This window comes from Crocodylus siamensis, chromosome 1, assembly GCF_052110815.1.
Source record: "Crocodylus siamensis isolate JL-2025a chromosome 1, ASM5211081v1, whole genome shotgun sequence".
Lineage (NCBI taxonomy): Eukaryota > Metazoa > Chordata > Crocodylia > Crocodylidae > Crocodylus > Crocodylus siamensis.
In genome coordinates, this window is record NC_143395.1 from 342,417,337 (window position 1) to 342,445,211 (window position 27,875).

The following is a 27,875-nucleotide window of genomic DNA, read 5'->3' on the forward strand; positions in this document are numbered from 1 at the left end:
TCTTAACAGTCGGAGGTTGTCTGTCTGGGCAGAGGGTTTTCTCAGCTCAGTACAAAAAGGGAAGCAAAACACCTGGGAAATAAAAAAAAATACTGTTGGTAGAAGGGAAAAGCAATATTAAGTCTATTCCATGTTGTATGCAGAGCAGATCACAAGTCATCTTGGAGGACTAGAGGGCCATCTGCTGGTTGAGTCTAAATTTTCATTATCATGTGAAGGCTTTTTTTTGGCCTCATGTCAGAGAGAGATATTCAGCCTGCTAAATACTTGAGCCTGAACACCAGAGATGTAGTTTTGGAAGCTATCCAAAACATTTAAGTCTAGACAAGATTTGATTGTGTTGGTTTCACCTACGGTTTAATTGTGCGGTAACAAATATGGTTATTGTTGCTGCTTATCTAAGAAGAGTAGTCCCATCTTTGCAATAGTTTTTACATGAGCTATATGGGCATTAAAATAAGTTAATTAAGAAAAAAAAAACCATAATATTGACATTAAGACACAAATTCTGACTGTTAGTTAAACAAAGTTAAATATGGTGTAATTTTGATGCTGAGCCACGACACTCAGCCACGGTGTCCCAGAATATACCCATAATGCCTAACTTGGGATGACCCAGCAAAGAGTTAAACCCCAACCCTGGGTGGGAAGAAAATGGCCCTTTAAAAACCAGCTGAGCTGATACATCTGACAATATTTTTCTGAGAAACATAGGTTCCAGATTTTCTTTTCCAATCTGATACCTCAGGCAGTTCTTCTAGGGACAGTTTCTTTCTACCTGCCCATTGGAGGGTTTTATTCCCTGCCTGCCTCAGAGTGTCAGTGTGTATCCTCCATCGCACCTGTATCCCATGCCATCACAGTTGCTGTATAAGGTTCAACAGATGTTGAAGGCTGATGCACAAGCAAGCAGCAACATTTTAGATCAGGTGCAGTTTAGACTAACCTTCAAACACTGAATCGATTTAGCCTCAGACTTTTTGACTGTCTGTACTTAGGCTTAGGCTTAACATTGTTTTATATGGCTTTTTATGGCTGGTTGGTGCATTATTTAGTTGACATTGCTGAAATAGCTACAATGTTTGGATTACAGGTACAACTCATGGTTAGCAGTAACTTAACACCCCTCCCTCTCACTCAGGTCATTAAGAAGATGACGTTATTTATAAGTGATTTCCTAGATGGAAAGGAAATGCGTTGTCATCTACTTTATGCCTTGCTTCTGGAATGCAGGAGCTTTACCCATGTGAGGTACTGAGCACCTAAAAGGGGAGCAATGTGGATCCTTTTTCACGTCTGCCATACCTTTTCTTTCATATCTTCCTCTCTCCTCCCCTGCCCCCCACCCCTAAACTGTTCAAATGTCAATTTATGATAACATATCTTAACTTCTGATTATGCTCTATATTTGTTTTACTCAGACCTAGAACTCACAACAATATTATAAACTTAATTCTCCTCTCACTGAACATAACATTCAAACAGAATGAACCATCCAGGACTTGAATGCCTCATTCAAAGGAAACTTCTAAGGCAAATCATAAATCCCATGCAGAAAAGAATAATAAACATGCTTTTTAAGATAATACTTATATGATTTTGTGCACGCAGTATTTTCTGCCTATTTGGTATTTGTGGTTTAGGATTTGTTTTCTGATACAGGGGAGCTTCCTTCCTGCCTGCCTACCTTATAGTTTCCTAGTTTCTAGGGTCGGAGAGGACCTGAACAGATCATCAAGTCCCCCCTGCCCTGGGCCTGCTTTAGCTTTCATAGATTTCATAGACATTAGGGCTTGAAGAGACCTCATAAGATCATCAGGTCCAGCCCCCTGCCCGAAGGGCAGGTATTCAGCTTGGGTCAAAGGATCCCAGCAAGATAAGCATCCCAATGTTTCTTAAGTGTCCAGAGTAGGTGCTTGCACCACCTCTGGTGGGGAAACTATTCCAGACCTTGGTGGTTGGGACAGTAAAGAAGTTTTTTCTTATGTCCAACCTAAAACAGTCTTGCACTTGTCTGTGTTGAATCCCATCCTATTCTCATACGCCCACCCTTGTAGCTTATCTAGGTCTGATTGAAGCCTGATGCTTCCTTCTAGTGTGCCAACATCCTCCCACATCTTAGTGTCATCAGCAAATTTGAACAGGGTGCTTTTTACGCCCCCATCCAAATCACTGATGAAGATGTTGAACAGTGCGGGCCCGAGGACCGAGCCCTGCGGAACCCCACTGCCCACGTCCTTCCAGGTTGAGAAGGACCCATCCACTACCACCCTCTGGGTGCGGCCCTCCAGCCAGTTGGCAACCCATTTGACTGTGTGGGTGTCAACACCACAGTCCCCCAGTTTCTTAATGAGAACGGGGTCTTCCGGAAGTCCAGGAAGACTCTATCCACTGCTACCCCTGCATCTAATGATCTGGTAATCTGATCATAGAAGGCCACCAGGTTGGTCTGACAGGACCTGCCACTGATGAACCCGTGTTGGTTGCCCCTAAGCATGCAGTCCCCTGCTGGCCCCTCCTGGATGTGTGCCAGCATAATTTTCTCAAACAGCTTGCCTAGGATCGAGGTAAGACTAACTGGCCTATAGTTTCATGGGTCCTCCTTCCTCCCCTTTTTGAAGATGAGAACCATGTTGATCCTCCTCCAGTCCTCTGGGACCACGCCAGAGCACCACGAGTGCTCATAAAGCCGTGCCAAGGGTCCTGCAATGACCTCAGCCAATTCCTTTAGGACTCTAAGGTGGAGATCGTCTGGGCCCGCTGACTTGAACACGTCCAGCCCCTCCAGAAGCCTCCTAACTAGTTCCACGCTAACCTTTGGCCCAGGTGTACCTCCCCTGGGGCCCGAGGGGGACCCAGCAGGGAGGTGGCTGTTCTGGTCCCTACTTAGGAAGACAGAGGCAAAGAAATCATTAAACATATTAGCTTTGTCGTCTGGTGTGATGACCAAATTTCCCAACACTTCCTGCAAGGGCCCCACGTTACCCGGGACCTTCTTTTTGCCCCCTATGTATTTAAAAAAGGACTTCTTATTGTCCTTAGTCTGAGAAGCTAGTCCTAATTCCATCTCTGCCTTGGCCTTCCTAACTGCCCCCCTGCAACCCTGAGTGACTGCAGAATAGTCATCCCTGGTGATGACCCCTTCTTTCCATTGGGTATACGCCTCCTTTTTAGCAAGGAGACATTCCCAGATGCTTTTAGTGAGCCATGGAGGCTTGTGTGCTCTCCTGCTCCCTTTGATCCTCATTGGGATTACCTTTCTTTGGGCTTGGAGGACTGCCTCCTTAAGGAGCAACCACTTTCCTTGGACATCTGGCTCCCCTCCCCTCAGGGACCTCAGTGCATCCCCAACTATCCTCCTTACCTTGTTGAAGTTTGCCCTCCTAAAGTCTAGGGCTGCTGCCTTACATGTCTTTGTCACCTTGCGCTGGATGGTGAATTCCAGCAGGCGATGATAGCTGTCACCCAGGTGGTCGAGCACCCACAGCCCCCTCACCAGGTCATCACCCGTGGCCAGTACCAGGTCCAACAAGGCGTCCCCCCTGGTGGGGCTATGTGGAGGTCCTCCTCTTTGTCTAAGAACCTACGTGAGCGGCCAGACCTGGCTGACTGCTCCTCCCAGCAGATATCCGGGAAGTTCAGGTCCCCCATGACTACCACATCTTTAGCCTTCACTACCTCCGTGAGCTGACCCAAGAATTCCTGGTCAAGTTCTTCCCCCTGGTTGGGAGGTCTGTAGTAGACCCCCACCATTAAGTCTCTCTCCCCTTGACTGCCTTGTACTCTAACCCAAAGCACCTCAGAGTGCCCCTCCTCTGACTCCTTGCTAATTGACGAGGAGGTGTATTCCTTCTTGATATAGAGTGCCCCGCCCCCACCTCTCCTTCCTATCCTGTGCCTCCTGTACAACTTATAGTCCTTGACATTCACCACCCAATCATGCGTAGAGTCCCACCACGTTTCCGTGATCCCCACTATGTCCGGGCTGGTGTCAGCCATCAGGAGGGTAAGTTCCTCCTGCTTGTTTCCCATGCTATGAGCATTTGTGTAGAGGCATTTGAGGCCTCCTGTGGATGTGTGTACTGCCCCCCTAGTCCCAGCATTGCCCTGGCCCCCATTGTTTACCTGTTCGCTCGCTGGGCTGGGCGGGGCTGTAGTTGTGGGTGTTGTTTGGTCTGGCAGTCTGATGTCTCCTCCGCCTTCATCTTCCCCTTCCCCCGACGAGCCTAGTTTAAAGCCCGCTGGACGAGGTCCGCCAACCTAGAAGAGAACACACGCTTACCTTTAAGGGAAAAGTGGAGCCCATCCCATTCAAGCATGTCTCTCGTCGTGATGTGCCGGTCATGGCTGAGGAAGCCAAAGCCCACCTCAAAGCACCATTGCTGTAGCCACCAGTTGGTCTCTGCGATGCACGTTTCATGCCGTCTGCCTCGTCCGTTCACTGGCAGGATAGAAGAGAAAACCACCTGTGCGTCCATCTCTCTCAGCACATGCCCCAGAGCGTGGTAGTCCTTCATGAGGCGATCAGGGGTGCTCCTGGCCGTATCATTAGTGCCCACGTGGACTAGGACCATGGGGTAATAATCGGTGGGCCGGATTATGGTCTGGAGCATCCCTTTCATGTCCTGAATCCTCGCTCCAGGTAGGCAGTAGACCTCACATGCCGAGGAGTCCCAGTCTCAGTCTCAGGATGGAGTCGCCAATGACAATCATGCGATGCTTCATTCTCCTGGCCTGCTTGTCTCCTTCAGCTTGCTCGGGACGCAGTGAGCATGGAGTTGCCTCCGCCTCGGTTTTGTCCTCCTCCTCCAGGGCTGCCAGGGCCTCGTACCTGTTCTCCAGCCAGACTGGAGGAACTGGTGCTGCCGTGTTACGAGCAGCCCTGGCACGAGAGGTGACCGTCTGCCACTTAACAGTGGAGGGCACTCCTTGGTCGTACAACCCTGCAGGGAAAGAAAATATCTGTCAATTTCCTCCTCTGCCTCTCAGATTCCCCTCAGCCTGCTAACCTCCTCCTGGAGCTCCATCACCCACGCCTCCAGGGCCCTAAGGCGGGCGCCTACAGGACAGGTGTGGGGGTCCCCAGTCCCTGCCCCCCCAGGCCCTGCTGGGCAGCTCCTGCAGGCCAGGGGGTTGGGGAATGCCAGCCCCCCCGTGGGCTCCATCTGGGTGGAGGCCTCAGACAAGTCCCGGGAAGGCCGCACCCCTCGGGCAGGGGCCCTGGTAGCTATTCCTATTCTTGTCAAGTAGCTAAATAACTGGTATAGCTAATTTAGCTAGTTTGTTTTAAGTGCAAGGATTCGTCTGTTTTTTTAAATAGTCTCCTTGAAATACAGCCACTGGTAGTACGTGCACCCACCCACTCTCAAACATGAACGTGCACACATACACACATAGATAGATAGATAGATAGATAGATCTGTGTATGTGTGCACATGTGTATATATATATTCCCAAGAAAGAACTTTGTTAGTTTGATGCTTAGGGTTATCTTACACACAAAACAAAAAAACTATATAAGAAAATGCTTTGACTTTCTCAAAAAGTATAAAAATTAGCATGGGAAACTCCGAATTAAAATAATGCTTAAAAATAATATATATAGGAAACTGCTTTGTATACAGAGTATTGAATTCTATGATTTGATAACTTTATATCCAGGAGTTCTAAAAGAGTTGTCTGAGGAGATATGTAGACTACTAAAGTTGCAGAGGACTGAAGAAAATCCACTTTTATATCAATTTTTAAAATGAGTAAGCTGGATAACTAGGTAGTGTTAGGCCTGTCAGCCCAACATCATTCCTGGATTAAATAATGGAGTTGTTGATATGGGACTCAATTATCAGTTAAAGGAAGAAACTATAGTCAATACCAGTCAATATGGATTTATGAAAAAATAGATATTGTCACAGTAATTTTATATTTTTATAATATCACAAATTTGTTTAATAGCATTGATGCAATAAGCTTTTGTAGAGCATTTTGCTTAGTATCATGTACCTTTTTGATTAAGAAACTAGAGTAAAGCTACCATGGCACCTGATACATACATTAAACTGGTTACAGTTATATGTGCAATTAATGCAAAACAGCAAACCCCGGAGTTTATTGCTCCTGGGTGCACCATTTGAACATGAGCCTGGGGCTGCATCACTTTGAGCCAGAAAAGAGCAGCCCCAGCTAGCAGGAGGCCCAGGGGAGGGGTCAGTTTGCCCCCTAGCTGCTCTGACTCAGTTCAACATGCTGCGAAGGGGCTGGCTGGGGCATGAGGGTGCTCCAGGGCAGGGCTAGCTGGCAGGCAGCCCCCACACTGAAACACTCTCATGTCCCTGCCAGCCACATCAACATCTACACATGTGCTGCTGCAGTGTGAAACATTCTGCAGGAGAATAATACTTGTATTCACAAGCACTAACCTACTGCAGAGTTAATTAGTTTCCTCCATCCTAATAGCACTGCATGTGTAGACATGAGACATTTACTTCACAGCTGATTAGTGAACTCTAGTAAATGTCTCATGGAGACTCACCCACTAGCTCAAATGTGTATTTTTTGTGGAAGCCCAAAGGTCTTCGTTTTAAATGTCATTTAGCATTTTTTTGTTGTAATAAGTGACCTGGCGGAAAACATACAGTTGTTATTGATGCGGTTAACATAGAATATACAGGTAGCATAAAGGTTGGACAAATGGTAAATTATGAAGAAAAACAACTACCGGTGCAGAGCAATTTGAATCTCTTGCTAAGGTGGATCCAAGAAAGCAGTATGGTCAAGCCAAATATGAAGTCATAAACCTAGGAACAAAGAATATAGGTCAGATATGATGAGGAACTGTGTTCTGAAAAAGGCTTGAACACTATGGGGACATCAGCTGAATATGAACTTGTAATGAGATTGCCAAATGAGGTACTGTAATGTGAATCTTGGATATGTAAACAGGGGAATATCAAGCAAGAATAATAAGCTGCGTTAGTTGTGCATTTGGCAGTGATGCAACTTTTGCTGGATGACTGTCTAGTTCTTTGTTACATATTGTGTATAGGGAAACTGAGGAGGGTTCAGAGAAGAGCCATGAGCACAATAAATGTAATGTAGTAGGCTTTTGTAAACAGTGAGAGACTCCAGGATCCCAATCTATTTAGTTCAGTGGTGCTCAATGTCCAGCCTGAAGGGCAGTGTCATCTGGGGCATGGAGTTCCCTGTGGAACTCCAGGTTCCAGAGTCACAGCGATGAATGCTGCCCCACTGATACATTTCTAGTCCCCTTTGGAACCATGTGGCCCAAATGACATGGTCCTAATCACCAGGGATCCTGGTTTTCTCTGATTAAAAAAATCCCCAATTTTCGGATTAAAAAAGTAACCCAAAATCCACATTTTTCTGTGATTTCATTTTAATCACGGAAAAATGTGGATTTTGGGTTACTTTTTTTAATCTGAAGAATGGGGATTTATTTTTTTAACCAGAGAAAACCAGGATCCCTGCTGATCACACTGGTATACAGTGTCAATCTGCAGCCAGATCTGATGTATGAAGTTGGGCCAGTGCACAGGGTCCAGCTGCCCCTGGGTCCAATAAACAGGGTCAGGTTGTGGCCAGATCTGGCACAAGGCCAGGCCAGAACACTGGATTACACCCACGGACCAACCCCACACTAGATCAGGCTCACAAACTGATCCCACCACTGGAATCCAGCCTGTGTACTGGCCCAGCACCACTCAAGCCTGTGGGAACAGAAGGTTGAGCACTTCTGACCTACTTTATCAAACAGAAGGTTCAGAATGAAAGGTAGCCTTCACTACAAATACATATGTCCCTGAGAAAACAGAACCTCAAAAATAATAAAAAATATAACACTCTAGTAGACAAAGCTATAACATGATCAAGGCTAGAACTCTAAGCTAGTTGAATCCAGACTAGAAATTAAGCTCAAATATGTAGTAGTAAAAATAATTAACCACTGAAGGGGCTTATAAAGGTTTGTAGTAGGTTCTTCATCATGGGAAATTTTTAACTTAAATCTGGATTCATTTTCTCAAAAGCTTACATCTAGTTCAAATAAGTATTTATGCACAGAAGGAATGGTTTATGTTCTGTGTTTCTCAGGAGTCAAAACTAGAAAAAACACAATAAACATTTTTATCTTTGTAGTCTATTAATTTTTCAGTAACACTTGATGCCCAATATGTATGATAATCTCCTGCCTAATTTTTTTTAATGTTGTTATATTTTACAGTCCAATTTCACAATTCAGTATTGAGAGCACAAGACGCCAGAGAAGATCTGAATCCCCAGACTCCAGGAAACGACGCATCCACAGATGTGATTTTGAAGGATGCAACAAAGTGTACACAAAAAGTTCTCATCTGAAGGCTCACCGAAGGACACACACAGGTAGGACTTTGCAGGAAGTACCTACTGTGCTGATTATAACAATTCACTATACCATGAATTCTCAAAACAGTTTTCATGCAATAACTTTTGCTCACCATGGACACAGTAGCAAGTACAGAAACAATAAGTGGATGTTACTATAAATTTACAGGCAGGTAAATAAAAAATCAGGTTGCTGAAGTGTTTGGCAGCCAAAACAGGGATAGAGTCACTTCTTCAATAAGGCTTTAGGCTGGGAGCCAGGAGACCTTTATTTTTTTCCCAGCTCTACCCTTGTACAGCTATGGAGCAATCACTTTGTCTCCACCTCTGTTTCTCTTCAGCCCTTTATTTTCCTGTCTCCAAACTAAATAATCCCAGTTCCTCCAGTTTTTCCATATAAATCATATTTTCTAGACTTCTGATTATTTGTGTTGCTGTCCTGTGAATTCTCTCTAGTTTGTCTACTCTTCCTTGAAATGCGGTAACCCGAACTAGACACAGTATTTCAGGTGGTGTTACCAATGCTGAATAGACGCATATTAGTTCCATTGACTTACTTATAACACTCCTACTAATAATTTTCATTAGGCTAATATCTCTTTTTCTGCAACAGTTAACTCATATTCAGTTTGTGATGCACTGTAATCTGCAAGCCCTTTGCTCATTACTGCAACCTAACCAGTTGTTTCTCAGTTTATAGTTGTGCATTTGATTGTACTGCCTTAATACTTTACACTTGTTTTAACTGAATTTCCTTGAATTTATTTCAAGCCATTTTCCCGGTTTATCAAGGTGATTTCCTATTCCTAAACCTATTCTCCATAGTCTGCTAACCTACCCATTTGTTGTCAGTGGCAGATTTATTATACTAAATATGCGTTCAATTATGTCTTCTGAAATTGTAAATAAAGGTATTGAATATGATGGGATCCAGGGTAGACCCTGGAGAATTCTACTTCATACTTCCTCTCAGTTTAACAGGGAGCATAGTTTTCCAACCAGTTTTGCACTCATTGAGTGCATCTACATATGCCATTGAGGTGACATGATAAACTGGTGCAGTTTGTGCTAGAGTCAGCTGCTCCTGGGCACAGCACCTGCACATGCACCCGGGACCACAGCAGTTTGAGCCAGTGCATAGCAGCCCCAGGCTGGCAGGAGGTCCGGGGTGTCAGCCCTGGGCTTCAGGTGGCAGCATCAGGCAGTGGAGGGGCTGGGGCACAAGGGTGCAAAAATGCAGAGCTAGGCAGTGGGGAGCCCTTGCACTTTAGCATCTTGTGCCCCAGCCAGCCCTTGTCACCATCTACATGTATGTTTTGGCAGAGTTAAGTACTCCACTATAAGACTGTACTTTCCCCAGCAGTACTGTCGTACGGCAGAGTTAATTAATTTATTGTGCCCTAATACTGGTGCACATGGGATGCTTTACTGCAGAGCTAATTGGTCGACGCATGAATAAAGCTCATGTATAGATGCACTCATTATGTAATAGTTTAGTTTAAGCTATATTTCCTTAACTTAACATTGTGGTGGAGAGTGGCAAAAGCCTAGTTCTTATATGACATCTATCATTCATTTTGCTGTTTGTGTATCTTCTACATATTAAAATTAATTCTGTGAGGTAGGAAAGAAGTATGATTATAGTAACTGTACAGATAAGAAACACAGGAAATTGTGAGGCAGGACCCAGGTGTCCTAGGTCCCTTTGCCTTCAAAACCAACCTTTCCTGCAGCAGAAAGACTAGATATCACAGAACAACTCAAAATGCAGTTCCTTAGTTAGAAGTTAGGTATCTCAGGCGCATGGTCTCATGCTCAGACTGCCAGCCCATAACTAACTTCCAAATAATTATGTGTTTTTAATTGTATCTTTTAAAAAATGGACCAAATTAGGTTTGGGAAGGACTGACCCAATGATGAGTGTGTTTTTCGCAAGTGAAACTTTATGTGAAAACCCTATGTTGTGTACATATCTCCTTAAAGAAACTGCTTATGCACTACCTTTGCATTTTTGTGTGTCGAACTTATGTATTGGAAAAAGTAAAGTTGGGGGTCCACTTGCTATTTTTAACAATAATTTGAGGGCCTTTATATTCAAGTGAAGCCAGTTTGCATCAGACCTCCTTGGTGAAATTGTCTGAACCAGGCTTTTATCCTTAAATCCACTCCTAAATGAGACCTCTTAAGAAAAGGGTCCCTTTCCCCAATGGAACTGTTAAAATGTTTATCGGACAGTTAATTTTAAGCAGTTTTGCATCTCAGCAATTTAAATTCTTTATTCTCACCTCTTTTCTGTAACAATCTGTTTACAAACTGTTCTTCACAAACAGTTTGCCTTCGTGTTACCTTGCTTTATTTACAGTCCTGTCTTAACTCTGTCTCCTCTCTTATTCCCTGCTTTCTTCAACCTGCCATTTAAGTCTTACCTATCCCTTTTGTTTTACGCACCCTGACCTCTTCTTTCTGGCTCTCTTAACTTCCTTGGCTTTCTGCCTGTCTTCTGTTCCAGCTTTGCCCCATCTATTCCATGTCCCTCTCCTTTCCCTGATGTTTATACTCTCTTCCTAATCATTACATTTATCACCCTCACACTCCTGAAGATGCTTTGATGTTGCTTCAGGGAGGGTAGAAGGCAGAATGCAAATCAGAAGTGAAAAATAAACCAACCTGTTCGTGCTGATACAGCATGACTATAATTTTCTGGTGACCTGGTCCATCCCAGATGACAACACTAGAGCAATATTACAGAGACCAGATAACCAGTCTCAAGTAACAGATAGCCTTCTAGTTAACTGTTCATAAGAAAACAGTGTTACAACCACTGCAACATAGGAAGAGTACAGTTTTTTCATTTTTTTGCTTTTATGTTTTTGGTCCTGATCTTAAAAGGTGCTGATTTCTTGGGAGCGTATCTTTTGTGTAATTGTATCGGTCATTGAAGGTTAGCTTGTAAAAATAATTCTGCGGGTGGTCAGAACCTCACAAAATAGAACCATAAGTTTAAGGGCACAAATTTACATTACTCGGTCTAAAAATGGGATTCATATTTCAAATTACTCTCAAGCAGTGTTGTTTTGTGTGGGTAATGGAGAGTTTTAATGCCCACAACAAATGACTACTGCTTTATATGCCTTGAAAGTCACATGCAAGCAAACAAAAAAAAACCAAACTCACAGCATATACTAGTGTTGACTGCTTTATACTATCTTGTCTTTTTACGTCACTGTATGCAGTAAAAATTAAATATAGAAGGAAGGTACATATCACATTTAAGCCTCTAGCTGTTCAGATCAGAAACTCTGCAGTGAGCTGTAAAAATTAAATGTATTTACAAAATACCTTTCTGTTTTTTATAAGAGGTTTTACATAATCTATCTTAAATATAGCATTGACCGTGAGCGTACAGTAGGTATTAATCTCACATTATATTTATGCCTTGGTCTTTACATTTGCCTCAGGCAAACTGAGTCAGTTATTTGTGTGTGACCCAGAGTAATTAGTGTGTAATATTGGATAGGTATAAATGAACTATGACAGCCGTGCACGCAAGGATGAGCAAGCTTGAAGAGGAACCGTTCTGTAAAAAGATCACAGAAACTGAGCATTGCGTAATTTTAATTTTATATGCAGATGGATATCACTATGGGTTCTTTAGGTAAGCAGAAGCAGTATGAGAAGTCCTAAGTCTTTGCTTTAAACAGTGCAGATATATTTACAGCAAGTAAAGTATTCACAATCATTTTATTATTGTAAACTTCTTTAAATATTTTATTTAGGGGTTTAGACAGTAGAGACAGCGTTATCAACCCAAAACCATTGTTTTCTTAACTTTAAGAAAAGCAGTAAGAACCAGAAACAGTAACAATGGGGGTTCTTCATAATACTAAGTTATTCAAAGATGTCATTAGATGTCCTGGTCAGTGTTACTTCAGAAGCTGGTGTAACCAGTGAACTCCTATGTAGGCATTAGATCCACTAGGTGGCGAAAGTGCATAACAAGTTGTTTCTGCAACTGTTAAAAACTTCAAGTATTTCTCTTTAGCAGTGGTCTCCAAACTTTTTTGATTGCGCACCCCTATCAGTAAAACATTTTTGAGCGTACACCCCCAATATATGTATATTTATATTCATGCACCCCATCAGTAAAAAATGTTTAAGCATGCACCCCCAATATATGTATATTTATATAAATATAAATTCTAATATTTTATTCCTGCACCCCAATGGATCGTCTTGTGCACCCCCTGAGGTACGTGCACCCCACTTTGGAGACCACTGCTCTATAGCATTTACAGTTTTCATAAATCACAAGTATCAGCTCTTAAGCCTCTTTCTAGTATTCAGGCTTTTATTTTTATTTTGCCATATCATCAATAAAGGGCAATATCAGATGCAATGAAGAGCCAAAGGGACCTATAGTCCATCTCTTCTCTTGGATTTATCATCTTATTCAGTAAGAAGAAACTATGAGAAATCAATCAGATCACCTGAGCTTTCTCAGCCTAGTTTCTGCCACAGTGAAAGAAAACTATTAATACATGACTCTCATGGAATGAGTAAAAATGGGAAGGGTGAGAGCACTGATCTGTTTTCATACCTTGAATGTGCATTCATCACATTCTGCATGTGTACTTATATGGTCCCAATCAGTGTAATAGCTGAGAATCTTGATTCATACTCTTTCTGGAATTTAAACTCATAAAGCTGGGGTATGCACATTTTTCTGTCTCTTTTTTTGTTCTTTTTTTTTCTTTCTTGTTGTTTTTCTCAGAACAGCTATCTGATTAGAACCCCCTGGGAAGACAAATGCAAGGAGATAAAAAGTGACTCATAATAGAGGTAGGCAGTTGTTATTTAAAAAAATCTTTTAGAAAGTCCTAGATCATAGAATCAATGAGTCGGAAGGGACCTAGACAGATCATCTAGTCCGACCCCCTGCCACTAGAAAGTGGCCCTCCTTTTATTTTCACTCATGATAACGTCACAATTAGAATTTTGGGCATTTTTTATAACCAGATTTTTACAAGGAAAATTTGAAATGTGTTTCATTTTTTAACCCACTTTTGTTTTTAGTAAGATCACTGTTGCCCTGAATAACTAGACCTAGTCACAAATGCTTCACCTTTTGACAATATTTAAGGAAAAAATAATCACATTTTTTCACAATATAGTTAAATAAATAATCTTCTCCTATATACGTAATGCAAACAATGGAACATAGACATGTAGGAATAGGTCTCTTGGGCCGTCAACTCCACACCCCTGCATCACAGACCATCATTTTTCCTAAGAATCCTGAAGCCATCTACTCCAGTCCCTTGTGAATCACAGGGAAAAAGCAAGGGACACAAGGAAGCTACCATGCTAATGGAAAAGAAATAATTTGGATAATATATGCTCTGAGGATCTTAAGAAGAAAACCAAGGCCCCTGGCATACCAATTAATCACTAGGGCTGTGCAAAACTTTGGTTGCTGATTCGATTCAGCGGAGGTTCAGCCCAATTTGGTAGCCAAATCTCTCAACCCAAATTGAATCAGGAGACCCTTTAATCTCTCCGAACTGAATCGGACATAGAGACAGCTTTAAATGTTTTTTCTACATATCTCAAGGTACCAGGCGCAGCTCACAAATGCTTCAATGCTGAAGCAGATGAAGCATCCCACAAAAGCATGGGAGGTTCCCCAGTGTGCTAGGCAGCAGTACTTCCAATCCACTTCTGGGTCCACTGAGGAGCGTGTGGGGGGGTGCCCCCCTGCCCCAACTCAGGGGGCTTGTGCCTCTAGGGGATGAGGGGCATCCAGGGTCCCCCCATGGCTGATTGCTGAGCTGGAGGGGTACGGGGGGGGGCACACACTCCCAGTGGACCTGGCAGTCCATGCCTGGGTTCACCACCAAGCATATGACGGTCCCTCCTGCACTCCTGTGGGATGTTCCATCCACCCCATCATGGCAGCATTGATGAGCTATGTCTGGTACCTCAAGGTATGTAGAAAAAATATTTAAAGCTGTCTCTATGGCCAGATCATTTTTTCTATGAATTGACATTAAATCTTCAAATTCGGATTTGGTCAAGTCAAGTTGGGTACAGTGATCCAAATCAACAGATTGAGTCTCTGTCCCTGATTCTAGCCGAATCCAAATTGAATAAGGCCTGTTCTGCACACCCCTATTAATCACATCTTATGTTGTTACCTGGCCACATGTTAATGTAATTATGGTGTAATAAAACAAAAAATAAAAACCAAAATTATTACACAAAAAAAAATGTAATAACTTTGTGACTGGTTCCTGTCATGCCATTAATTGAACATGTGAGTATGCTGGGGCTGTAAGCCTTTCCAGGTTAGCCACATCCCTCTTGAAGTGTGGCGCCCCAAACTGGACACAGTACTCCAGTTGCGGCCTCACCAATGCCGCATAGAGGGGAAGAATCACCTCCCTAGACCTGCTTAGGATAAACCTGCTAATGCAATTAGCCTTACTTATTACCTCACCACCACTCTCTGGGTGCATCCCATGAGCCAGTTTTACACACACCTGACTGTGAAAAAATCCATGTCACAGCTCCTTAGTTTACTTGTAAAAATTGGGTGCAGCACCATATCAAAAGCCTTTTTAAAATCCAAGTAAATAACATCTACCTCTACTCCTGCATTTAAGCACTTTGTGACCTGGTCATAAAAAGAGACCAGGTTAATCATGCAGGATCTGCCTCCTATAAACCCATGCTGGTTGCCACTTAACATTGTGTTGCCTGCTGGCACCTCACAAATGTGATCCTTAATGATTTTTACTAAGGTCTTGCCAAGAATAGAGGTAAGGCTAAACGGCCTATAATTACCTGGGTCCTATCTCCCCTTCTTGAAAATAGGGACCACATTGGCCCTTTTCCAGTCATCTGGGACCTGCCCTAAGTGCCGTGAGCTCTAACAGTTGTGCCAGTGGTTTCACTATGACACCTCTAGTACCCTTGGGTGAAGATCATTGGGGCTTGCCAACTTAAATGCGTCCAACCCCTCCAAGTGCCCCTTCACCAGGTCAGCACTAACCATTGGTGGATTGGTATCTCTCTCAAGCCGGACTAAAGTCTTGCAGGGAGGTTTGTTTGTTTGTATCCTCTTGAAGTGTGGCACCCACAACTGGCCACATAGAGCGGAAGAATCACCTCCCTAGACCTGCTCGTGATGCACCTACTAATGCAAGAGAGTGCAGTTAGCCTTACTTATTACCTCGTCACATTGGCAACTCATATTCATTTTTGCTTCGACTATGACTCCAAGATAGTCAAGGCAGGAAACACAATAGTGGGCATCCCACATCAGATCACATTGCACTTTTACTTGCGCATCTGCCTGGAGCCTAGGTTCCAAGCTACAGAAGAAAGGAAAAAATTCTACCATCCTTGCCCCTGGGACCTGGTAGACTGATTACCAGATTTGGGTGGACAGGAAAGAATCTGTTTGCTCCTGAGCAGAAGATCTGTGTACATGAGAGGTGTCTAAGTACTAGATGCCAAAAATTCTCACTTATTTGAATCTATAGGACAGTAGTCCAAAAATAAAGTTAGAGTATAGCTGTACACTGAGGTACCAACAGTAACAAGGCTCACTGAGGTGCCAATAGCTTAGGGAGCTGAATTGTTCTATGATTCCTTAGGTACCTGGTATATCAAAGGACATCTTGTGACCACAGTTCTCCACCTCCCTCACTGATGGAGAAATTAGAGTGACGGCCAGAGAGATATGTGGTTTGTCTGCAAAGGGTGTGGGCTACAGAGCCCAAAATGTTAGTTTCACACTCCATTCATTATATTTACCTGTTTTTAAGGTAATAATATCATCAGGGATCCTGGTTTTCTCTAATTTAAAAAAAATCCCCACTTTTCAGCTTTAAAAAAGTACCCCCGAATCCATATTTTTCCATGATTAAACTGAAATGCCACTAATATATTTATAGTGGTGTTTCACTTTGATCACGGAAAAATGTGAATTTTGGGTTATGTTTTTAATTTGAAAATTGGGGATTTTTTTTTTATCAGAGAAAACCAGGATCCCTGCATCATACACAAAGGGGCAGTTTCCCTGATATAAAGTTTACATTGACAAATTCCTCAAAGTTTTTCAATAATAGTATAATAATGAGGTTTCTTAATTTAAGGGATTAACCAGTGTGTATGTTATTGCCTCAGATATGAAAGCAAATACCTTTAGCAACAGCCATAATGAAGCCCATTTGTCTGTGTCAGGACTTCTTCACCAGTGTTACTTGGAGATACTAAACATTTCAGAAATGCAGCTGTGTACCTGAGAAAACACAAGTATTTCCTGTAAAAAATAAAATTTTAAAAAAAAAGGTTCCTTTTTAACTGGTTTGAGACACCACCCCAGCAGAGAGAGGGCTAGTGAGTACATGGGTATTTTGTTTAGTCTGTGCTTTTTCAAACTTTGCATTCCTCTCACTCACTTTTCTCCATATATTATTTTAATATGAAAGGGCTCCTGTCATTAGTCTTTGTTCAAATGTTCCTTTCAGCTTTTCAGAGCAGTTTCTTAAAACTAGAGGCACCAAAAAGTTATTTTTGCTTCATAGGGTTTAAAACTCCATTCATTGCCTGTTGTTTTTCTACAATTGTTTACTGCCTTTTGCAGGCTTTACATTACAGAAATATATGTACTGGTCTTTAATCTCTTCTTTACACAAATATGAAGAGAGAGCATCATTCTTTAGATAATCTGTGGATTTAGTTTTAGCTTTGGAGACTTTCAAGCTATTTTAAAATGAACAACTCTTGCTCACTCCCACCAAAAACTCGAATTTCTCTGTCATGTCCTACATATTTCCTTAGTTCCATTCCTCAAGCTCCATGTCTTTCAAATACACCTACAAAGTTAAAGAATTGCAAAGTAAAAATGTACACACACCAAGTCTATTTAAAATGTATTTACCGTTAAATAAAGTAGAATGTTATACTGGTTTTGGTCATCACTTTTATTTTTTAAGAAATATTTTCATTTAGTGTTTAAAAATTTGTGCCAGTCTCGGCAAACAGTAGAGTTAAGTCCCTGCTTCCAGGCTGCCAGGTTCCTGGTGCAGGCTACTGGAGCTTGGAAGATAACCAAATTATTATACTACAACTGAGCTTTTAGGGCCTGGTCCTATTTCTATTAGGGTTCATAATATTTAAAAGATAAAGTATCAGATAGCCTGTGGAATTGGTAGACACCTTGCCAGTTCTACCAAGAGAGATGGTTTCTAAAATGATCTGCCTTTATTAGCTACATAGTGCCCTGGGTGTTGTGAGGTGCTTCTCAGAGTCCAGTTACTCATGGATAGGTGTATTCAATACAGAAAACTTGAATATCCAGTTTTCAGCTGAGAGCCACTATCTGGAGAGTTAAATGATCTAATTACTCTGGTGCCTTTCGTAAGCTCTAAATTCACCTTATACACAGGGAGTGATTTCTCTGCATTGTATGTCTGATACAGTGCCGACATGGAAGAGTGCCCATATTGTTATTCCAAAACATTTGTTGGGAAAAGATGTAGGAAAATTAATCTAATTTTGTCTGTAATTGCTCTTGGCCTCCAGGCTGTTATGAAACATATTTGCAATAATGCCCCTTGACTTTGTAAATATGGGGTGCATATGTGTTTTGTCTATTTGTGGCATGAGGGAATACTGATGATTTCATTATGTGGAGTAAAAGCATTTATCGCTTAATATTTTTTTACCTTCCAGAAGAACAGTTCATATAAGGTCCTTGGACCAGTGTGTAGTCTGGGACACACTGTGCAAACTGGTACTAACCTGACCTTAGCTTTGGGACTGTCAGGGGCAGGAGTGGAAACAGATATTGGATGCATATGTTCCTTCATGGACTAGGTTCAGAAGTTACACATAAACTGGTTTAAGTGATCAGAAACTAGTTTAAACCTGTAACAGAACAGACGTTCAGTGTACATAAGCCAATTTCAAAATGGCTGAAACTGTTCTAAGATAAACCTGGTTGAATGTCGTATCAGACTTAACTAGTTTAGGTCAAATCAGTTTATGAAACTTCTGTCTCAGACCCCTTCCTGGTTCAACTTAAGTCACTGTCCCCCAGCATCCCACCATGCTTTGCAACCCTGGGCTGGGCTGTGCTGTCTTCTCCAGAGAGCAGGGCTGGCCCCATCCATCTGCTTCCTAGCCAGAGCAGTGAGGGCTGGCTGACAAGGGGGTGGGGGTGGAAAACCCCCTGGGGTACACTGCTGGCTCTGCCCGGGTGGGCAGGCAGGGGGCAGCCCCTGCCAGACTTTTTCCTGCTGGAGCGACAAAGGTGGGGGCATGGGGTGGGGTAGGGGGGGCAACAACCTTAGAAGGACTGTGCCCCGGCAAACCCTGGCTGGGACCTGGGATCTTGGAGGGACTTTAATTCCCCCTTCCCCAGCTTAGTGTGCTGCTCACAACCCTTGCTTTCTGTTTGAGCAAGGCGTAGAGCACAGGTATGCAACAGCCTGAGGGGGACTGTTTGGGCTGGTGTGACCAAAGAAAGAGAACTACATTTACATTATAAAATGGCAGGAGACCAGTAGACTCCAACTCCTCCCACCTCTGGCAAAGACTGAGGCAAGCAGCTGATAAGAAGAGGGAAAGGGGAAAAGGGGTGTAATTCCCCTCAGCTTCCCCAGGCCATGGGGTAGGGGGAAGAGGCTGGGGGACCAGGGCTGGTGGGACTGATCCCCTTCCACCTGTGAGCACTGGGATCTCCAGTCCAACACCTAAACCACCTGCTGATTCCATGAGATGAATCACCTGCTGAATACCTGGCTGTAAGGAGACACTCTGCCTTCAGGATTACATAAGACTTATGTGAGGCTTTCTCTTGTCCTATTTTTAGTATAACATTTTAAGTTAAACTAAAGTTGTGTGTGCTCTCACTGTGTTTTACTGGGCTGTATCTTAGCTTAGGCGAAGATTTTTGGTTGTTCTTTGTTATGTGGTTGAGGTTGCAAATTGCTGTGTTCAATACATGCTTGCTTCAGAGAAAAGACTATTCTTAGAATCATAGATTGTAAGGCCGGAAGGGACCTTGGAAGATCATCAGGTCCAGCCCCTTGCACCAAGCAAGAAAGCTAACTGGGGTCAGGTGACCCCAGCAAGGTGACTGTCTTGTCTCCTCTTGAAGATTTCTAGGGTAGGCAATTGCACCACCTCTGGAGGGAGCTTATTCCACAGTCTGGACGCAGCTTGTTCAAGCTTTTATGAATTCAGTGCCACTACCTTTTTCCCCACCCACACCTCCTCAGCTTGGCAGCCTCGAGTGGGGTAGGGGAAGAAGGAAGTGGGGAGAAGCCTGGCAGGCACTACCCTTCTGCCCAGACAGATCCGGGCTGGGTTCCCCTGTGGGCCAGGGGAGAGGATTTGAACTCCCACCCTTCAACTTGCTAACCAGGGCTGGGGCCTGGCCATACCCTCTCCACTGGATCAGGAAACCAAGGAAGAGCCTTGAGAGCCTTAGAGCTTCAGTCCCTTCCCTTTGGCAGTGGCTGGCAGGCCAGTTTCTGGCCTGAGCCACCTCAAGCATGTGGCTGCTGAATCAAAAACGAATGTCTGTTCACTTGCTTCTCGGTTTAATCTCTCTGGCTCCAATCTCCACCCCACTGACAAACCAACCAATATAAGGAAGCTTAGCCGAAAAATGGGGGGGTAGCATGGGGCAGAAACTGATACTGCTTCAGAGAACAATACAAGAGCAGGAAGGAGCATATTTCATCTCCTTTCCTGGGCTGCTTCTGGGACTGTGCCCCAATACACAATGTTTTATTCAGGGATGATTGTGAATGCACAATGTAGTTTTAGCAAATACAGGTAGGACTTCTTTGAAAAAATAAATAGAAAGTCCACATTTTGCGACCCCATACAGAACATTTGAGACCACTAGGAGCACAGTTCTTCATAAAAAAACAACTGGTCAACCCTTATACCCGTGTTTTAAACTTTTTTCAAGTAAAAAAATCAATAGCCAATATTAACTTTTCATTATTTCCTAGTCCCTTCCCTTCCACATGTTTCCCTTTGGTGGCGAAAAAGGAAAAAACCTGACAAGGAAGTTGGACTTTTTGATAAGTAAAAATAAAATCTCAGAAACAAATCAGGTACTTTTTGGTTTGTTTGTTTCATTTAGTTTCTTTTTGTATTTCAGTGGAAATATTTCTGCCAACTGTACCAAACACTTCTGGCTTGATTTTTTTTTCCATTTTGGGCCACTTTATCATACAAGATAGAAATTTCTTATGAAGTAGCTTAGCTGCTTAGCTGCATTGATTTGCATTGTCCTCTCAGTGGGCGCACCTACATGAGACTTTTAATGCGGAGTTGTCTAATTAGTTCCATAGTATAGTGTCAGCATCTACATGTTCAGCCCTAGTAGGCCACAGTAAACTAATTAACACTGCCATAGTTTAGTACTTGTAAACACAAATACTGTCATGTGGTGATGTTCTTTAGTGCACAGCAACGTACATGTAAATCCTGGCTGGGGCACGAGGGTGCTTCAGTGCAGGGGCTGCCTTCTGGCTAGCCCTGCACTAGAGCACCCTCGTGCCCCCACCAGCCCCTCAGCAGTATGATGAACTGGATCAAACCAGCCCCCGGGGCCTCCTGCCAGCCAAGACTGCTGTGATCCAGCTCAACATGCTGCAGTCCTGGGTCCACGTGAAATGTAGTGCCCAGGAGCAATAAACTCCAGTGCAATATGCACTGGAGTTTATTGTGTTACATTAATTTAATGTGTAGATACATCCAATTTCCTCTTTTTTTCTAAACATGAGTTCTTAATCAGCAGAGATTCCCTAATACATATCTATATATTAGTGGTATTACATTTTAATCACAGAAAAATGTGGATTTTGGGTTACTTTTTTTAATACAAAAATTGGGGATTTTTTATCAGAGAAAACTAGGATCCCTGTTAATCAGTTCTCATTTTATTTATTTATATATTTATTGATCTATCTATGTAGTTGATTGCTTTTTGTGACAGCTTTCATGGATTTATTCTGGAATTTGTAGTGATAAACAATGAGTAACTCCACATTTACTTTGTACTAAGAAAGAGCTCAAATGCCTGATCCAAATCATTTACTTAGATTTAAGTATTTTAAGGGAGGAATGCTACCATTGTTCTGTGTTTGTACAGCACCTAGCACAGTGGAGTCCTGGTCCCTGGCTAGGCACCAAGACCCCACCAAGGCTCAAGAATTAATTTATGTAATTTATCAATTTGCCAGCTTGGACCTATGAACACTACTGACTCCAGTGCCAAAGCTATGAGCCACCCTGCTGAATCGAGTGGGACTGCTCACTGTAATTAGGACTGTGTTTGATGCTAATTCAATAGAAGGCTCTGTTAGTTTTATACTAATAACTTAGTCCATGATTAGTTTTACAAAGACATTTGGCTGTTTGTGGACTATTCAGTATGAGTAATGATGGCATAATCAAGTAATACAGGAAATGCTGCTTCATTTGTGGTTCCTTCTAGTCACAGCCATATGAAGGGAGAGCATCTGAAAATGAAAAAAATACCACCTAGACCTCCCAATTGCACAGCTGCAATACTTTGCTGCTGCCTTTAGTACAGTGTAAGGGATGCAAAGCTGTTGCCTTCCCTCTCCCACCCTATTTTGGGAAGCCTGACTTTAGAGAGAAATAGGAAAGTATCAAAGGAATCTAAATTTTGCCAGGCCCCAGGGTTGTTGGTGAGAGTTGGTCTGGAGACTGATTGCCCTCTCCCACTGGCACCCACATAAAGACCTCATCACTTATAAATTGGAACAAATAGGTCAAATAAAAGGTGGTAAAATTGTCACAAAGGAAAATGAGTTTGTGCTTTGCTTTAACTGTTTCAATCTTTCTGTAGGTTTTGGGAATCACAGCCTGATCTAGCTCCCATATGAGTCAGTGCAAAATCAGAATGAGAAGGCATGTCTACACGTGAAATTAACTCAACTGAATGAACTCTGGTGCTGTTTGCCAGAGTTTATTGCTTCTGGCTGCAGTGTTCACACATGTACCTGGGTCTGCAGCACATTGAACCTGGTTAGAGCAGCCCCAGCTGGCAGGGGGCCAGGAAGGTCCTGCTTTCACCTAGCTATTTCATCCGGGGCTGCTCCGACCTGGCTTATCATTTGGAAGGGCTAGCTGGGGCATGAGGGTGCTGCAGTGCAGAGCTAGCTGGCAGACAGCCCCTGATCTGAAGCACCTTCATGCCCCAACCAGCTGCTGTAGGATAGTACTTGTGTTGACCTACAGTGGCATTTATTAGTTTACTGTGGCCTAGTAGGGCTGCACGTGTAAAGGCTGAGACTTGCTTTGAAGCTAATTAGGCAAGTCCACAGTAAATGTCTCATATAGACACACCCAGAATAGTACAGAATCAGGCCCTTTAAGTTTACAAGACTTCAGTTAGTGGCAGTCAAAACAAGTTCTCCTTTATAGCTGTATTTGTGTCTACAGCACTTAAAAACCTTTGTTACATCAATTTCTTATTGCTGTATTTCATTTGATAATAAATAATTGCACATATTAGGTTTTACAGCTTAGGAGCAATGATTTGTTAGGCACTGTTCATACCTCTGAAAATAAAGACTCCCCGCCCCAAAAGTTGATTCTATCTGCCTATCTCAGGGCATTATATTGGCCAGTCAACATAATTTTTACCCATGGCTGAGAAACGTGTGAGCATGAGAGTAAAGCAGTGATTTTGTGTATTTCCTTTTCATTCCCTTGATACAGAACCTATAAGAAATATAGAGGTGAGTCTAAAGCCTCTGACACATTACACTTAAGACATGAGTAACTGGTTAATCACTTCTTAAAGTAGTCACCTGGCAACACATTCATTCAGTTAATGGCATGACAAAATAAGGACTAATCAGGAATAAGCAAAAATATTGTTTCACAAAATATGTGTAATAACTTTGTTGCTGGTTCCTGTCACACATTTAACTGAGCATGTGGCCAAGTGCTCCCACCCTCCAGATCACATGCCCGTGTGTGAGGAGACTGGGAACACTGGTCAGCTGATTAGGGCTCCCAGCTGGGAGAGTGCAGTGAGCTCCCTTGGCTGGGAGCCCCAAACAGCTGATATCAGTGATTGGAGCTCCCAGCTGCGGAGACCACTTGTGGCTGAGAGCCCAGTCAGCTGATCAGAGCTCTCAGCCATTGGGGCACACCATGCCTCCCATGGTTAGGGCGTCTATCTGCTGATTGGAGTTTTCATCAGGAGGAGTGCACGCCATGCCTGCACGGCTGGGAGCTTTGATCAACTGATGGGACTCCCAGCCATGGGAATGAAAATTAACTTAATGTCAGCAATATGGCATGATGGTATCTGATACTCAATCCCACGCATATATACATGTGGCATGGTAGGAAATGTGACTGTTGGGATTGCATGTCAAATCCCATTGCACCTTCTTTTTAATGTCTGTCAGCGGTCTAAGGATAAGTTGCACATTACACTTCGGCCATATTAGGAACACTTAAAATGCAAGTGTCTGCAGGCTAAAGATTGTTAACTCATACTAAGTGACCTTTGAATGTCTCAAAGCCACACGATTTCAGGTGAGGGTTAACTCCAGGTCATGTTAAGGTAACTTGTGTCTGCTCCGTGGAAATAAAACAAGCAATTTGCAATCTTCCAGCATCCCCCAATGCACTCCTACAAGCCCGTACCCACCCCCGAAGCAGGGAAGAGCCAGGTGTCCTGGCTCCTAGCCATGCTGCTCCTCTACATCCCTCTAGTGGCAAGTCAGAGCTGTGCAGATGAGAAACAGTATTAACCCTTAACCCTTAACTGTTCACAGCATGCTCTAAATTTAACATTGCTTTATATTCTACAGATTTAGTATGGTCTAAGTGTAATGTGTAACTTCACCCTAACACGCTTTACCCTAAGGTTCCGGGTAACGTGGGGCCTCTGCAGGACAAGCTAGGAAATCTGGTGGTCTCACCAGATGACAAAGCTAACCTATTTAACAATATTTTTGCCTCCATTTTTCTGAGCAGAGACCAGGTCATCCGCCCTACTGGGATCCCTGATGGTCCCAGGGGAGGCACAGCCAGGCCCAGGGTCAGAAAGGACCTAGTCAGGGAACTTGTGGTGGGACTGGACATGTTCAAATCAGCAAGCCCTGATGATCTCCACCCCAAAGCGCTGAGGGAATTAGCAGAGGTCATTGTGGGACCCCTGGCACAGCTTTACAAGCACTCGTGGTGCTCTGGAAAGGTGCCAGAGGACTGGAAAAAGGCCAATGTGGTCCCCATTTTCAAAAAAGGGAGGGGAGGACCCATGAAATTATAGGCCTGTTAGTCTTACCTTGGTCCTGGGGAAGCTCTTTGAGAAAAATATCCAGGTGCACACCTGCGACGGGCGAGCAGGGGAGTGTATGCTTATGGGCAGCGAACATGGGTTCATTAGAGGCAGGTCCTGTCAGACCAACCTGGTGGCCTTCTATGACCAGGTCACAAAATCAGAGGCAGAGAAGGATCTTGGAGTCATTATAGACTCCAAGATGAACATGGGCCACCAATGTGGGGATGCAAGTCAGTAAGGCTAACCACACTTTGTCATGCATCCACAGATGCATCATGAGCAGATCCATGGAGGTGATTGCCCCCTCTATATGACATTCAGGCCACAGTTGGAGTACTGCATCCAGTTCTGGGCACCACACTTCAGGAGGGATGTGGACAACATGGAGAGGGTCCAGAGGAGGGCCACTCCCATGATCAGGGAGCAGCAAGGCAGGCCCTATGAGGAGAGGCTACGAGACCTGAACCTGTTCAGCCTCCACAAGAGAAAGCTGAGAGGGGATCTGGTGGCCATCTATAAACTGGCCAAGGGAGACCAGGAGGCAATGGGAGAGTCCCTGTTTCCCCAAGCACTACTGGGAGTAACAAGGAATAATGGCCATAAGTTCATGGAGAGTAGATTCAGGCAAGATATCAAGATATCCTAGCCACCCTACTTCACAGTCAGGGCGGCTAGGATCTGGAACCAACTTCCAGGGGAAGTGGTGCTCACTCGTACTCTAGGGGTCTTCAAAAGGTGGCCAGATAATCACCTAGCTGGGGTCGTTTGACCCCAGTACTCTTTCCTGCCATGGCAGGGGGTCAGACTTGATGATCTGCTCAGGTCCCTTCAGGCCCTACCAACTATGAAATTATAACACTTATTGAGTTGTTATTCAAAATTAATCTCAGAATTATTATGACACATCTTTTGTGTGAATAGCAGAAGAAGGTTTTAGGAAGGATTTCAATTAAAGTGTGGTAAGAATATAGATAGGATAAGGAGGCCATTGGCTGAATAGAGGCAGTGTGAAAGAAAGCACAAAAACAGGAGCGTGAAAAGGAAATGTCAGGAGTCTAAACAGGTAGTAATTATGAAGTGAATAGGGCAAAGTGGATATGACAAGAAGCAAGGTCCAATCTGTAAGCCAGTATAGTGTAGCATACACAAGGGAAAATATGGTAAGAGAAAATGCAAACACAAGGGAAAACATGAAAAAATGATTTGACTTGTTATTAGTAATAGAACATGTAAATAATAGCATTACAAAACTGAAAAAGCATGGTGAAATTCTGTCTGACATGAAATGTGAGGTTTATAATTATTTTGAATTGGGAAAATTGCTTTATCTCTAGCTTTCGCACAGAGAAACAGTATTCTACTGACCAGGCCAAGGGCATACAGTAAGTCAGCGTGAGAACCCTGAGCTCATACGCCCACCTGTAGACTATGCTTCTACTCAAGTTATTTTCCAGACTTGCTCAACTGATGTGAATTTTTCCCAGAAAGATCCTGTATTTGCAAATTTTACCAGGACAGAGACACAAAAGTCAAACTGTAATTTAACCGAAGAAATACAGTGAGTCAGTCTCTCAGAGCAAGTGAGAACATAGATTCCGGAGTTGTCTTTGAAACATTTGCTGGAAATGTATTGAAATAAAGTGCTGCAATGATATTTTAATGTGTTTAGGGAGTGCGAGTCAGGTCTTGAGATTTCAGTGCAGGGAGTCAGAAATTCCATAAGCCAGGGATCACCCTTCAGGAGCATCAGCCTGAAGTTGTCAGGTTTGGTCCAGGATGGTCAAGTTTGGTCCAGGCCTTTCTGACCTGGCTGCCTGACACCTTCTGCTGCCCCTCACCACCTAACCACTTTGTAGGTGAAACCTGCCCCACCAAAACACTGCTAAAGCCCCCAACTGCCAAATGTATCAGAAGCCCTGGCTGCACAAGCCAGATAGAATGGCTTTGTGGCCTGGATTCAGCCCAGAGGCCATAGGTTGCCTCTCCCTATCTTAAGCCATAATTTGTATTTTCTACCATCACTCCCTTCTACAGACAGATTCTGTTCGACCCATTAGGTGTATAAATGGACTTATGAACTAAAGTGCAATTCTATTCCACCAGCTCAACTTCCAGAAGACAGTTAATGCAAAAGGTGTGTGGTATCCTCTTTCCCTCACAGCTTTTTTGTGACTTAATGCTACAGGTATGATGACCGAGATGACATTAATATGACACTTCATAGGTGGCATTCAATCCGGTCCCTAAGTTCTCTGTCTCCCTACCTGCAAAATAAAGATAATAGTACTTATTTTACTTATTTGTTGTAAATCTTTAATACTTTCCAAATATAGATATATAAAGCATTTTGAAGATGGAAGTGCTTGTGGTGTCTAATTAAAAACTTTAAAATATATTTACACTATTTTTTATAAAGTTCTTCACATGAAATTCTTTGGTTTAGCCTTAACCAGTGCCTAAAATGTGTCGTCTTTCTTTGGGACTATGCAAGAGTCTATTATGAGATGGCAGTTTCCTTATCAAAATATGCACAACCACTTCATATTTTTGGGCAGAAACTCAAAACCTAATTAGTCATCTCTTGTAGCTGGCAATTGGTGACTCCCAGCCCTACAGCAAAATTACTATGGGTTTGATGTGAAATGTACTCAGGATTAATTTCATGTTGAGCTACTTGCTACAGCCAAATGATAGAAGTATTACACACATTTTATGTAAGAATGTACTATCACAATAACTTCCTAAACACCAGCAACTAACTATAAGGCTTTCTCATGGAGGAGGGAGACATAATCATGCATAACCAGTTGATCCCTTCACTCCAATAAGACTAATCACATCAGCAAAATTGTACAGGTGCATTTTTTCAGGACTATATTTTTTTTCCTTCAGCTGGTTAAGGGCTAGATCTTTATTCTGGTTTTACTCAGAGAATGCTCTCACTAATATTAGTGAAATTATCTTAGTAAGAACTGCATAAAGATTCAAGGTATGATTTTAGTAACAGTGATAAACTAGGCAAATACCATGATAATAACAGACTGGGCAAGCACAGGTTCTGCCACTACATTTGTGTGTGTAAGACCAGATCCAAATAAATTTCATAAACATCTAAAGACACTTGGTTGGAATTTAG

At 43.0% G+C, this 27,875-nt stretch overlaps 1 protein-coding gene across 9 annotated transcripts in view; it reads left to right on the forward strand.

Annotated features, from left to right (window-relative positions):
• Positions 1-27,875, forward strand: part of KLF12 (KLF transcription factor 12) — a 373,566-nt gene that overhangs the window by 337,847 nt on the left and 7,844 nt on the right. For all 9 annotated transcript variants that reach the window (XM_090024336.1, XM_090024346.1, XM_090024327.1 and 6 more), the window contains one exon: positions 8,237-8,394. In XM_090024336.1, coding sequence (XP_089880462.1) covers positions 8,237-8,394 — 158 coding nt within the window. The remainder of the gene's footprint in view (positions 1-8,236; positions 8,395-27,875) is intronic.